This window comes from Aphelocoma coerulescens (assembly GCF_041296385.1).
Source record: "Aphelocoma coerulescens isolate FSJ_1873_10779 chromosome Z unlocalized genomic scaffold, UR_Acoe_1.0 ChrZ, whole genome shotgun sequence".
In the NCBI taxonomy this organism is placed as follows: Eukaryota; Metazoa; Chordata; class Aves; order Passeriformes; family Corvidae; genus Aphelocoma; species Aphelocoma coerulescens.
Genome location: NW_027184085.1, coordinates 45651044 through 45664072, shown reverse-complemented (window position 1 = coordinate 45664072; position 13029 = coordinate 45651044). Strand labels below are relative to the sequence as shown.

The window sequence follows — 13029 nt, the reverse complement described above, 5'->3', positions numbered from 1 at the left end:
CTCTTGGGACATGACAGATTCAGAGTGACACAATGCATCCACATGTGTCTGCTTACATGGGCTGCTCATTACTCAAGCTGTGATGCAGTAACCAAAACCCAAATATCTGCGACTAGCCTCCTGACAGAAGAGCAGTCACCTGCAACAGACATAGCTTGGACTTGCAGCTGGCATATGCTTTCATCAGAAACATCAGTGCAGCAGGTTCAAATGTGGTGAGAACTTCATCACTGGAGTACAGCAATGTCCTGGTCTTAGCCTGCAGAAAGGTATGACCAGAATCCACACAACCAGGACCTGCTTCACTGTTCTTTGTGACAGTGAGTTGGACAGAGCAGAGACAGTGCAGGAAGATTGCAGGTTACAATCTTCACACACATCTGAACAAACATGGTCAGCCACCCTTCCTGAAGTCCTGGCTCTCACACACTGGGCCCTTGTTATGCTAAGTTTGTAACCACAACTCCCTGCTGCAAGTACAGAAATTCTCACAGACTCTGAATACAAATGCTTTTAGTGTTTAAGTAAATATTTTCTTTGCCTTGTCTAGATCTTCCATCCTCACTAAAGCAGTATGCACTGAGACTGGAAAACCACACATGGACACTGACACCAGTCTCAGTTTTCCCCCTTTCCCAAAGGCCATATGGCTCATGGTGGAGGGGATGTGATACTTCTCTGGGAATTAGCACCTCTCTTTTCTAACACTGATCCTAACTTCTTCCTTTCCCTGGAACTAGAACAAAGGATGGGAGCCATGGCAAAACAATCCTGCTTTTACCCTCCATCCAGCCCTAGTCTGAAGTGTAGATGTTAACCTTATTGAGTTGGATGTGCTGCTGGATGTCCTTGTAGAGTTCTGCTGGTTGCTAAGAGGCAGAAAATGGAGTAGGTTTTCCCCAACCGGATCCACTGCACTGCTCCAAAATAGTAGCAGACACAACTTCCTTGTGGAAGTGCAGAGAAAGAGGTAGGGAGATGCAGAAGGAAGAGGAAGGGTGAAATTGTGCCTTGCTTCTCCCCTTGCATTTATTGAGCCCCTTGGAGTCAGACAATTTGGCATATTCCTTCTTTTGCATGTGTCCTTGAATTAATGCACTGGTGCATTAATTCATGCACTGGTGCAACCTCAGACACGCTGCCTTTCATCTCAGCTCCGTATTTATCCCTGCTATCCTTTTGCATTTGTTACCCAGACAATAAACGTGTGTGTATGTCTATGAGCTGTTCCTCCTGTGCATGCACTATAGTTGACTCAGTATCTCTGCCTCTGCATACAACAAACATGTCTGTAAGCACATGCACAGTGAGCTCCTTGCACACTGAAGAACAACAGTCTCCTATACGGAAAAGCTTTTCCTACTAGAGTACAACTATCAGGGAAAAGCTGACTTCCATGTCCACCACAGTAAAAATACTGAGCCCTCTTTAAACTGAGGCAAGCATTGGCAAAATGCTTCTAAAGGACAAGGGAAGGATGAGTTCAGTTTGAACGGCACCGCAGTCACATACCAGCTCCAAATGCAAAGAAGAAACTCTTGTCTGGGTGCTCTTGCAGCAGGTCCTTCACCCTCCTGCCCATTCGCTCATTTCGCTTGTAGATGAGCTCCTGGCGAAAGTAGCTGTCTATCTCTTGGGCAGTAATGCGTTCATGGGCTGGAAGTGTAGCATTAATAAAATTTGGGACCTAAGGCAGAAAAAAAAAAGTCTTCATGAAAGGGGGATTTATTTCACAGGCAGCCATCATGCACAGGCATTTTAGCTCCACACACAGTGTGGCAACTGCCTTATCCCTCAAGGCATAGCCAGTACAAAGGACAAAACCTAAAGCAAGCTAAAAAAAACTTAGCAAACTTAAAATAATACATGGTGCTTCATTTTTCTCAATGCATCATTTCATAAGCCAACCAGATGGATTTTTTTTTATTCAGAGTCAACAAATACTATCATTTGGCCACACTGAAGATCCTAACTCCTGACTGAAGAAAGTATTTGCCCCTAAATGCCTTTAACTACATACCTCTTTCTTAAATTGCCATAGGTATGACATAACTGTAATGATAATTACACTCTTCTAAGAGAATCTGACTGGTATCAGAGCCCTCAGGCTGCCAAAGAATAACTATGCAATTTGAACTAGTTAAAAAAACATCCCTAAACTTTTCAAAAGAAAGAGGGCCAGATTTTGTCAGGAGATAAAGCATTACCACCTCCAGTTGCCCAGTCCTGGCAGTATCTTTTAAAATGCTGGCTTGCATCCCTGGGGCCCCCAGGACAGCTGTGCCTGCACACTACCCTGACCTCTTGCCAGTGGAGAGAAAATGTGGGTCTGCAGTTGCAGCAATCCTGGCTTCTTGACAAGTAGCTTTAGGCATTCAGTTATGGGGACAGTTAACTAAAGGGCCTGCAACCGGTATTTTCTGGAGAGCAGAGCCACTAGTAAGCCAGGTGCTTTCCCTTGCAAGGCGGCAGCAGATGAACAGACTTCGGAGCCACTCAGAAACTATTATGGAATCTGTCCAAAGGTGAGCCTGCAGGTAGTCCTCTACTGGGCAAGCATGGAGTCAAATACAACTTACTGAGAAGTTCTGCATAAAACATAAACTGACAGTGTTGCAAACTATTAGTGTTCAGCTCTGCTGCCAAGGAGAGTGCCCTGAGGTGGAGCCCCTCATGTTAAGTAAAGGACAGTTGTTCCTTGGCAGAATGCACGAGCTGCTTAGAACAAGCTGCTCTCTCCAAGGACCTAGGGGCAATGTCTGCAGTCTGTAACATCTCCACAGGATAGTGATGCAGCATCTGCATCCTCTCAAAATGCTGGCCTCCTCTGAGAAATCCTTTGAAATCTATGTGTGGAGTGCATGGCGTAAAAGCTAGGCGGTATTAATGAGCAGGATGCCTGCACCTGCAGACGGGCAGGTGTGCAGGACATGAAGGCAGCAGCACCTGTGCAAAGCTTGGCACCAGAGAAGCAAGGGTTAGCATGACTCTGCAGCTCTACACCATATGTATCAAAAGGTCATGGGAAAATGGTTATTCAGCAAGGAAAGCCCAGGTATCAACACTTGCCTTTTCAGCACTGTAAGGATAGAGCCTGTGTTTTCACTGATGTGTACAAATTGCCAGGCAATACCTCACAGACAAGAACAGAGAGACCTGATGTCTCAGCCTGAGGTTAGTTAATCTAACAGCCCAAACAGGCCAAATTGGTCCCTGCTGGGCATTTTGTCATGGTTTAAAGATTAGTGTTGCATTCCACTGTGCTGCTTAGGAAACCATCTCCATAAACCCAAGTCTGTGAGGTCTCAGAAACTCTCTTTTCTTTCACATTCGGTCTAAATCTATCTTTTTGTTTCACTCCATTTCTCTTCTTTGGGCTTGTCCACAGCACACAATCATACTGATGGGGACATTAAAAAGCTTGTAACTTGCCCAGCCTTACACAAGCGTCCAAGTCACGAGTGCATTTCTCTGTTCCTGCTTGCACAAGAGAGCCTGCTGTTGCTCTCTGTTGGCATTAAGTTTGCTCATACCTAAGCTAGTGCAATTCCACAGGTTCCTTAAGAAAGTAAATGATTAACTCATAGAGCTTTGATGCTAAAGGGAACACAGCACACATCCAAGAGGGAAAGCCAGGTGCACCTTTGCTGCCTGTGTACAAGAGAGGGGTTGAGGTGGTGCAGACTCCTGGAATAGGAGGCTCAGGAAAGCAGATGTGCCAGGGAGCCAGCAATATGCTCCTGGCCCTCACCTATAAAGGGCCTGCCTGAGGAGAGACGAGCACAAGTGTGACAGGGGCAAGCACTACAGGGAGATGTGCGTAGTACAAGGGCTGCGGTGGCAAGACTCACTTGAGAAGTGTCATGGTTGAAGATGATGGAGCTGAGGTCCCCACAGTTGTAATGCTTGATAAGGTCTTCTGTCGTATAGGGGATCTGGAAACTGCCTGCTCGGAGGCTCTCCTGCTGCAAGAGAGTCTGATTCAAAGCAAAGACCACCTGAGGGAGGGGGAGAGGGAGGAAAAGACAGAGTTCCTGGTAAGTTCTCTTTTCGTCCCATGAGAAGGTCACAGACACACAGCCACCTGCTGAAGGCTCTTTGAAGCTGCTCCTGCTCTGAGCCTGCCAGTCTAGACATCACCAACCCATGCCTCCAATGGCTCCGCAGGTACTCACAGCTTGGATCCCAGCTGCTCAGAGGGAATGGACTCACTACATTTAACTCCATGGGGTTTTGCCTGTGATGTGATTAATATGGAAGATACAAAGGTGCAGGCTGAAGAAGGGGCAATCTTGCTTCCTTAGATGACTGACCACCACAGAGCCTAAGGCCTGATGGGCTCCTATCCCCGTAGTTTCTCAGCCATCTACCTAAATTAAGCATGGCTTATCCTTGTTTGACCTTCCTTCCTCATCTGCTAGAACAGTCATGGGCTGTTGTTTCCTGCTTTGTGTCTCCTCTCAGACACCGCATCTATTTCAGGCAGGAATGGCTCTCTGGAGCAGGCCAGGGAAGAGTGGTGGCTGTTGGAGGATGCAGGAAGCTGCTTTCCCTGCAGCTGCTCAGCATTCAGTCTCTCCCAGCTGACTGTCTCGCTGCCAGCATTCCTTCCTCCTCAGCCTTCCCCTGGGAATGCAAACACTCCCATCATCCCCTTTGCCTCAAGGCAAACTATCTGGCTGCTACAGCTCCTACCCCCAGGGACCTCCAGATGTGGCTGCCTCTCCACCTCCAAGCACAGCAGGGCTCTCCCAAGGCAGTGGCCTCAGGACCTGACTCAGACACTGGCTGCAGATCCAACTGCCTCCTGCCTTGGGCAGTGCACAGCCCATGAGGACACGTAAAAAGGACAAGAGAGCACTTTGGAGCAACAGGTGTCTCTGAAGCCAAACAGACAATGCAGAATCTCTGTATCTCTCTTTAGCTGCTCCAGCCACTGCAGCCTGTGGTCACCAAGCCCCAGACAGGCAGGGAGCCTTGGGATACACACTCCCCAGGCTGAACATGGGATGTCCGTAGGCACCTTTGGTGGGACATGGAGCTGTGTGGTCCCCTGTGCAGGGAGCAGTCCTCGGTTCAGCACCTGGCAAGAAAAACACTACCATCTCTTCTGAGCATAGTGCTTACTCACACTACCACCAGTTTTCACACCAAAACTGGACAACTGTAACAAGCTTTCCTACTACCTACTGGTTTATTATTTTTGTTTTTAAAGGAAGTAAGCTCAGATATATTGGTTTGAATTTTTTCAAAAATTACTCATGAAAGTGTTATTTTCTAAGCTCTGGTTACTCTGTGTAATTAACTTCTCCTGGATATTTGCCTCAAACACCATCAAGTCACTCTAGAATTGAAAGTATTTGCCAACACTATGGAACTCACACATGAGTAAGCATACTCAGTGTACTGAGACTATGTGAACCAAATTTTGGGATTACAGAACAGATGTGGAAACAAACAGGTGCAATTTCCCTCCCATAGCACAACCATCTGTCTTCTACAGAAAGGTGCAAATTCCACCAGACTTGAAATCATGCTGTCCCCACTACAGCTAGACTTACCTCTTTGGATCCAAATCACTGTGTACGTAATCCAATATGAAAGTACATAATGTAGCATTAGTTCTGGGAGGCTGAATAGCAACATTCACTCACACCTCATGTTTGTACAAAGGGGAAGAATTCACTTTGTTGGTACAAACTGCATTCAGCTAAAATATTAACTCCAGGCAGACACTCAGGCAAGTTACATCAAACAAAGCAGTGGCCATCTTGCAAAGGAACACTGTTATATTTTAAAGTAAATTGGACAAAACCAAATTGAAACCACTTTATGTCTGAACAAAAGTTCGCATGTGGGATGGGGTTTATCATACTCCGAAGTCATTGTTTTCCATTTGTTTGGCTTAAGAGACTTCCTAGGGGATGCTAATGACCAGACAACATTTCACTGAGAGACAAGCCAAATCCATGCTGAAAATAAGGGATTTCTACAGCCATGACTGCTAGGTCATGCCAGCAAAATGTTATATGTACAATCAGTCCAGCCAAAAGCACTTACACATGGGAATAGCCTATTTTTAAGCTATTTGACACCATCTCCTTGAATATTTACCATTAAAGCAGTATGTCCTTTTCCAGATTTTGAAATAATGACAAGACAATCTCTGTCCAGAGAGTAGTCAGAAAATGTGACAGCCTCCTGAGCTGGTCAGGCAGCTCTGCCTCAATGTAGACTAAGCATATCAAAGAGGCTTTGCAATCTTTACTGTTTGATTTTCATCCAAACACAAACCAGCAGAGGGTAATGGGTTTCTGGGGAGAAAACACCGGCCTGGGTGAGACGTGAGAAAAAAGCCAATCTTCTTCTCACTGCTGTATCCCTGCAGCCTGTACTCCTGCTGTCACTTGCTCTGCATGCCACCCTCCAGTCCACACAGATCTCTTCCCTACTCCCTTGCCACATGCTTCAGGTGAAATAGGTTGTCTTGCCTCCAAACAGACTAGGCCTGGGCTGTAGCAGCCAGGACAAGCCACACAGGCATCTTCCTTCCTCATGCCCACCCACTGGCCATAAGAAACTAGCACATAGTAAGCTGCAAAGAGCTACATAAATCTGCCCCAAGAGCACAGCATACATTCACAGTGATGGAGAATCACTGCACACATTTCATGGGAATAGAGGCAACTCAACACCTCTCCCTCCATATCTCTTACTGCTGGCATGACACAAAACTGCCCTGGTGAGGCAGCTTTGGCAGCTCTATGGCCTTTGCTAAGAGTACACCTTTCTGGTTGGAGGTGTGAGAGTTGATACTGGACACAGGAAGAAATTTCAGGATGGCAGCAGCTGAAGGGCTTGCCTGCCCAAATGGGAAAGCAGAAAAGACCCTTTACCACGAGGTTATTCATGTTTCATCTCAAAGAACAGAGTGTTCCAGCTCACTGCTCAAGACTCCTACATCCCATCCTAACCACAACTGCCTGGGGACAGAGCAGCCTGCCTTGGGCTCCATGGCCCAACTGGTGGTTTGTGTGGCACTGCATGGGCTGTTTTTCTTTGGCATGGAGAACTACAGAGGGCTGTTCCCTGACAGGTCAGACTTCCCCACGAGCAACATCTTTCCCCACTCAGATCTAGACCTACAACCTATCACTGTACATAGTACATGAGGGAGAAGCCACAAAAGAACCACCTAAAGTCCCCCACCCAGAGAGTGGGCTTCCACCTTGGTGCTGTGAGGGAGAGAGGAAAGAGCATCAACATCCTTGACAATTAACCCTCCCTAATGAGTTACAGTAATTCATGCATCAGGCTTTGCACAGCTGGGGCACAGAAAATGCTATTGTCAAAAATACTCTCCACATCAGCTGGTCTGAACAGAATGGTGGCATCTGCGGAAGGGGGAATGATGGCACAGCTGCTGAACAACTACACAGGATTACAATATGCCATCAGCATGAGTGTACAGCCTCTCAAAGCAATGTGGTAGTTCCTCTCAATTCCTGTATCACTCCTACCTTCTTGGGGGAATTTAAACTCCTCGGCAGAAAGAGAAGTGGATGTGGGGGTAAAGGGGCAGGAACCGTTTGCAGTGTCAGATGCTGCTTAAAGCTCTGCCCTGGTGAGAAGGTTATCTTCAGTAAATACTAATGGATAAACATTATCAGGGTCTCAGGAAAAGGGAAGATTCCTAAACCTACTGTTCTTGAAGGATTTAATTTACTGAGATGGGTCTTGCTCAGAAGGTGATAACTCATTATCTGTCATTACTTCTCAAAGAAAACATCAGACTAGGTGCAAAGTGATGCTTAAGGAAGACCACAGACATCAAACTCTGCAAATTGGATCCCAGTCTTTTTTAGCAGATGTGAAAAGCTGAAGAAAGTCAACAGAGCATGAGAAGCAGGAAGCAGATCAGCAGCTGGTCTGAAATTGCTATATTTACTAGGCACAAATATTGCCTGCCTTCTTAAATCCCCATTCGATCCTGCAGTCCTTTCATTGCTAGTAATTCCAAGTAGTTAAGAAAACAGCAAATAAGGAAAGGTTAAAAAGAAATTTTCAATTTTGCTCAGAAATCAAACCCAAGAATTTCGGTTGATCTGAGCTCCTCCAGCAGGTGGTACAGAAAGTGTGTGTCTGTCTTGCATAGGATATCTCTTGCATTGCACTATTTTACTACTTCCAAGATCTTTCCTGTGCTGGAATCCACAGAAATCACTCTACATTCATCCTCCTTGCAAAACTATTCTTCCTTATTTCACACACCCCATCCAGCAACTCTATCCTTCTCTGCTCCATTAAGTGTATTCATACTAGCATCAAAGCATCTTCTGAAAAGATGTATTTGGAGAACAAAAGTAACAAGTTTATTAGAAAGGGATTTTTTATCTCCCACCTCCCATTTTCACTGTGATCTCTGTTTTCCCCCAACCCTCTCCCTTTTTGTACTGTGGAAAAAATCGATTAAGCTCTCTAGTATACATTTTGCTGCAAACCTCATTCTCCTCCTGGAGATTTCTTCAGCTGTCAGAAGACACTTGTCCCCTTTGCTAGCATTGTTGGAGTGGCCTGCTAGGCTAAGGGGGTGGGGAAAAGGGAGTTAGAGCCTGGCAGATGCCTTTTTTGTCAAAGACAAAAGACCCCCTGCCATCCTCTCCACTTTTCACTACTTTCATCCACATTGGATCAAAGTGCTATTCTGCATATGAAAGGAACCTGGCATTATTCACTTCAAATTAGCCTATCGCCATCCCGCTAGCCTCCAAGTCTTCCCAACAAAAGCGCTCACATCTGTTCCATCATTTGCCTCATCTTCAGGGGTTTTTTTCTTTCTGCTCTCAGTTTTTCAGGGCCATTCAGCCCCTTGAATTATAGTCTGGGGAGTATCTTCCTTGCTCTGGGATCGTTCAGCCGAACAATTTGCTTTTAATTGTCTTAAGGAATCATGGGCTGGTTTTGGGTCCTTCCCAGAGACTAACTGCATCCATTACAGCTTCCATTCAGCCTCTTCAGCCAATTCTTTCCCTTTTTCTCCTCCTTCTCAAAAGCGTGTTTCTCTCCTTGCTCTTCACCTGCCCATTGGTGGAGGAGACCATTGCTTCTCTGGGCCAATGAACACTACTGGCCCAAATCAAAGCAGGCCTTAAATCAAAAGCATCATGACTATCAAAGTCAATAATCCTCCTTTGTCATGATAATGACCCAGGAGGCCAAGTGCTGAGAAGAAAGCAGGATTTCTTGCTCCAGTGTGATGCAGCTCCTTAGAAGTCTGGTGAGCCTTCAACAGAAAGTTGGGACTGGCAATGCCAGAGCCTGGAAACCTGAACCCACCTACCATGAGGAGCCCTGCAAACACCAGCCTGCACACAAAGGCGGGAGAAGTCTGTTTTTGGCATGGGCTGAAAATGGCAAAAGGAGGTTTAACCCACCATCTGCAACCTTCAGAGCAGTCTAAGGCACTTTCAGAGCTGTTGCTTTAGTAATGGAGAGAAAAACTTGGAGCACTTCTGTGAGAAAGACTGGATTGAAACCATTAGCAGAGATGGGTTGTGTAAGGTGCCCACCCAGCGGACAAGAGACAAACAGTAGAAGTCGATGAAACCAAAGGATATGGAAACTACTTTAGGTTGTTTATGAGCTACGTATTTCCCATGGGCTTTGTATTATTTATATTTGGGCTTTTTTCGTAGAAGGAGCACCTTTTCTGTAGCAGGATCATCCAAGTCACTTAGATGACATACAGTTTGCCTCAAGTCAGACACAAAGACGCTGACACAGGTAAAAGTATGAAGAATTTGATCTCTGTCTCTGCTAACAAACTCACACTAACACATCTTACGCCAAATTCTTGCAGTGTGTCTTTCCAGAACCAAACAAAAGATGCTGAAATTTTTCAGCTGTTATCTGGAATTTAAATGGGAATACACAAACCAACCCTTTTTCAGCTAGGAGCTATAAAAACAAGGCTTTAGAAACACTGAATGAATTTTTCATTCTCTTCTTATTGCCAGAGGATGGTTGATAATGTTGAATCAGAGGAACACTACTTACAGCACTGCTGGAAGAAATGCAACCCATTTACTTGTAATAGACTGCACTAATACATAGCCTTTTGTCTGAGTATTTTACACTGATTTACAGTGTAAAACGTAATTTTTATGTTTCCATTGACAGCAGCAGAAATAAACGCCCCACTGTGTGCTGAATGTGGAATAAGACCAGCAGTGGTATAGATTGTTCCCATTTCTAAGGGTGGCTTGTAATTCACATCTGGACACCTTCAAGACCTTGCTGGAACTTGCTCCCATCTTTTATAGGGTCAGTTATGTGGCTATGAACCTGCGGCTGCACTCATCCTGAAAACTCTCCACCTAAGCTTATTGGGATTCCTCCCTGTGCTGCAGGAATCTCCCAAGCTGTCATGAAGTGCATTCTGGTACAGAAAATTCTTGAAATGGTGATCCATATTTGCATATTACTAGAGATGGATTAAACTTTTTTTTTAAAAAATCTTTGTTAAAGATTTTCTAAATGTTAGCAAATTTTTTTCTAAAACCTTCACATATCAAATCTTCACCAGATACATTTTTACTCCAAGAAATAGAACTAGGGGCTAGCCCTTTGTCTAATTTCAGGTTTCAACAGTCCTGAAGCAAAGTCAAAGGCAAAAAAACCCCATCTACAACCTACTACACTTAGAATTCCTACCTGTCTCCTACTCAGCATTTCTTCCCTTAGCAATGTCCAGCTTCAAAATCATATTTGGGAACAATGATCCAAATGAAAAGGAATTAATAACAATCCTGATTTCTCTTAGAATATGCTCGCTTTCCAATTTACAGAACTCTAACCAGTACACTAGTAGCAATCGTTTCTTTCTTTTGCCCAATATTTATTTCATAAGACACTTTACAGAACCATCTCAGGACTGTTTTAAAGGATAACCAAGTCACAAAGCAAAAAACCTGACACTAGGGTTTCTTGGGCTGAGACTAGCTATACTTTCAAAATTCAACATCTGCAATTGATGTTTTAGTTGGCATTTTGTTTGTTTGTTTGTTTGTTTGAAATAATCTTCTACTAAAATAGTTGCTTTGGTCCACTTCCTCCTCCTTCCTTTCCAATGGATACTGTTAAATGTAGTTGAAACAAAACTAAAATACTGAGGTTAGTCAAACAGCCTTTTTTTTTACACTTTTTAACATCCATAGAGGAAAATTCTCTTAGAAGCAATTTGGCTTTCCAACTGTCAAAAGCATATTTAAAAACAAAGCAGAAATGATGACACTTCACTGTGTTTGTGACTGTAAGGACAAAATAGTAAAAGTGCCAAAGACTACCTACCTTTCACGGTTTCAAGGACAACATTTAGAAGAATTTTTTATCCTCCTGACCCACAATTACAGAAACTAAATAAACTTGGTATTGATGACCTGGGATTTAGCTGCCATGTTTTTCACTCAGTGCTCACAGATGCTCTTTGGAGTGCTGCTAGATGAAAGAAAATTTCCAAGGCAAGTCCCCATTTGCCTTCAGTATTTTTTTTTTTTAAACTCTCTACCACAGGCCATGTATAGCTGAGGACTAAACTCAACAACAGTTTGGAAGATTGCTAGAAGTCATGACGCTTAGAAACTTAGAATATTTCAGAACACAAATTTTTAATTGGTTGGAATGCTTCTTCCTCTCTCTGCAAAACTGATGCAAAACATTACTTGTGTGATTCCTGTAAGTGTGAGCAAATCAAGACTGTAACGTTACTAGACTAAACAACCTAACCTTGCAACGTCATGAACTGGCCCAGACAGTTATCATACTGTCTTGGTCATCATACAGTTATCATACATATCTTGGTCTTCTGGTAACCACGCAACAAGATCTTTAGATTTTCTTGAAGTTCTGCCAGCTGGGAAAGCATGTTCCATATAAAACACTCAGCACTGATAAAATATTTTTCCACTCAATAGAACAATTAGGCCAGGACTTTGGCTGCTGTTCCAAACAGAACAACAAATTTGAACCAGTGTTTATGTTGCAGGCCACTAGAAGCATCTTTAAGAGAAGATTCTGGCTTCCCAACGGAGCACAGCAGAGCACCAGATGACCTTCTCCATGGGTACAGGGGTGAAAGAGAGAATTTACATTATATTTATATGTTGTTATATATTGTTAGACTTGAGGAGAAAAACCTCAAACAAGAACTGTTGGAATGGTCCCTAGCTGGTTTCAAGCAGATAAAAGGCTCTCAATGCAAAAGCTTTCCAAGAGGAATAGCTGACAAAATTTTCAAATAGTGAGACACAGGCCTAAATCTGTGTTCTTCATAGTAGCTGTGAGCTCAGCCACATAGAGAAAATAGCATATTCCAAGGCAGGATGGGAATTTACAAGCCACCAGCTGTGCAGTGAGAACCCCCTGAGATGATATTCTTGGACTTAGTCACCTGGATCCGCTGCCAGATGGCACCTCCACTCACCTCCCTGGCTGTCCACATTAGGACATGACCAGTTGTCCCAATTTAGCCAACACACCAAGCTGCCTTTGTGAAAAAAATCTAAAATATTTTGATTTTCAGACCCAGGAAAACCGATTTGCTGCCAACGCAATCAGGAAGCTGCTGAGTGTTTGGCACTTCTGAACAAAAGACTAGAAAGTATCTGAGGGGGGTTGTTTTGTTTTTCTCTTTGTTTTGTTCTTGAAAAGGATTGTTGCATGCCAACAAGAACCCCTCAGGAATTTTAAGTGGCTGTCTAAATTCAACTGATTTGCAAGACATCTTATATCAGGTAAGCTGTTGCTGTCAAAATATGGAAGATTTTAACCTGGGGACTTCTGAGCCAGTTTCGATGCATCCAAAGCCAGAAGAAAATATTCTTATTTTCTTCTGCTAGCCCTGAGACTTGTCCACTGTACTACATGCCTTTATTACTCAGATTCCCCTGCTGCCTACATTTAAAAATAAAAGTGTTATATCATCAAAATGTAACTGCAGTCAATCAAGATATGAAGTCAGTGGGATGCTAG

General features: G+C 44.0%; 1 protein-coding gene across 3 annotated transcripts in view; it reads right to left on the bottom strand.

The window, feature by feature from the left end:
* Positions 1-13029, bottom strand: part of TRABD2A (TraB domain containing 2A) — a 78934-nt gene that overhangs the window by 23264 nt on the left and 42641 nt on the right. For 2 of the 3 annotated variants that reach the window (XM_069001175.1, XM_069001172.1), the window contains exons 3-4: positions 3852-3998; positions 1513-1687 (exon numbers count right to left, since the gene is read on the bottom strand). In XM_069001175.1, coding sequence (XP_068857276.1) covers positions 1513-1687; positions 3852-3998 — 322 coding nt within the window. The remainder of the gene's footprint in view (positions 1-1512; positions 1688-3851; positions 3999-13029) is intronic. The other variant, XM_069001173.1, reaches the window with a different exon arrangement.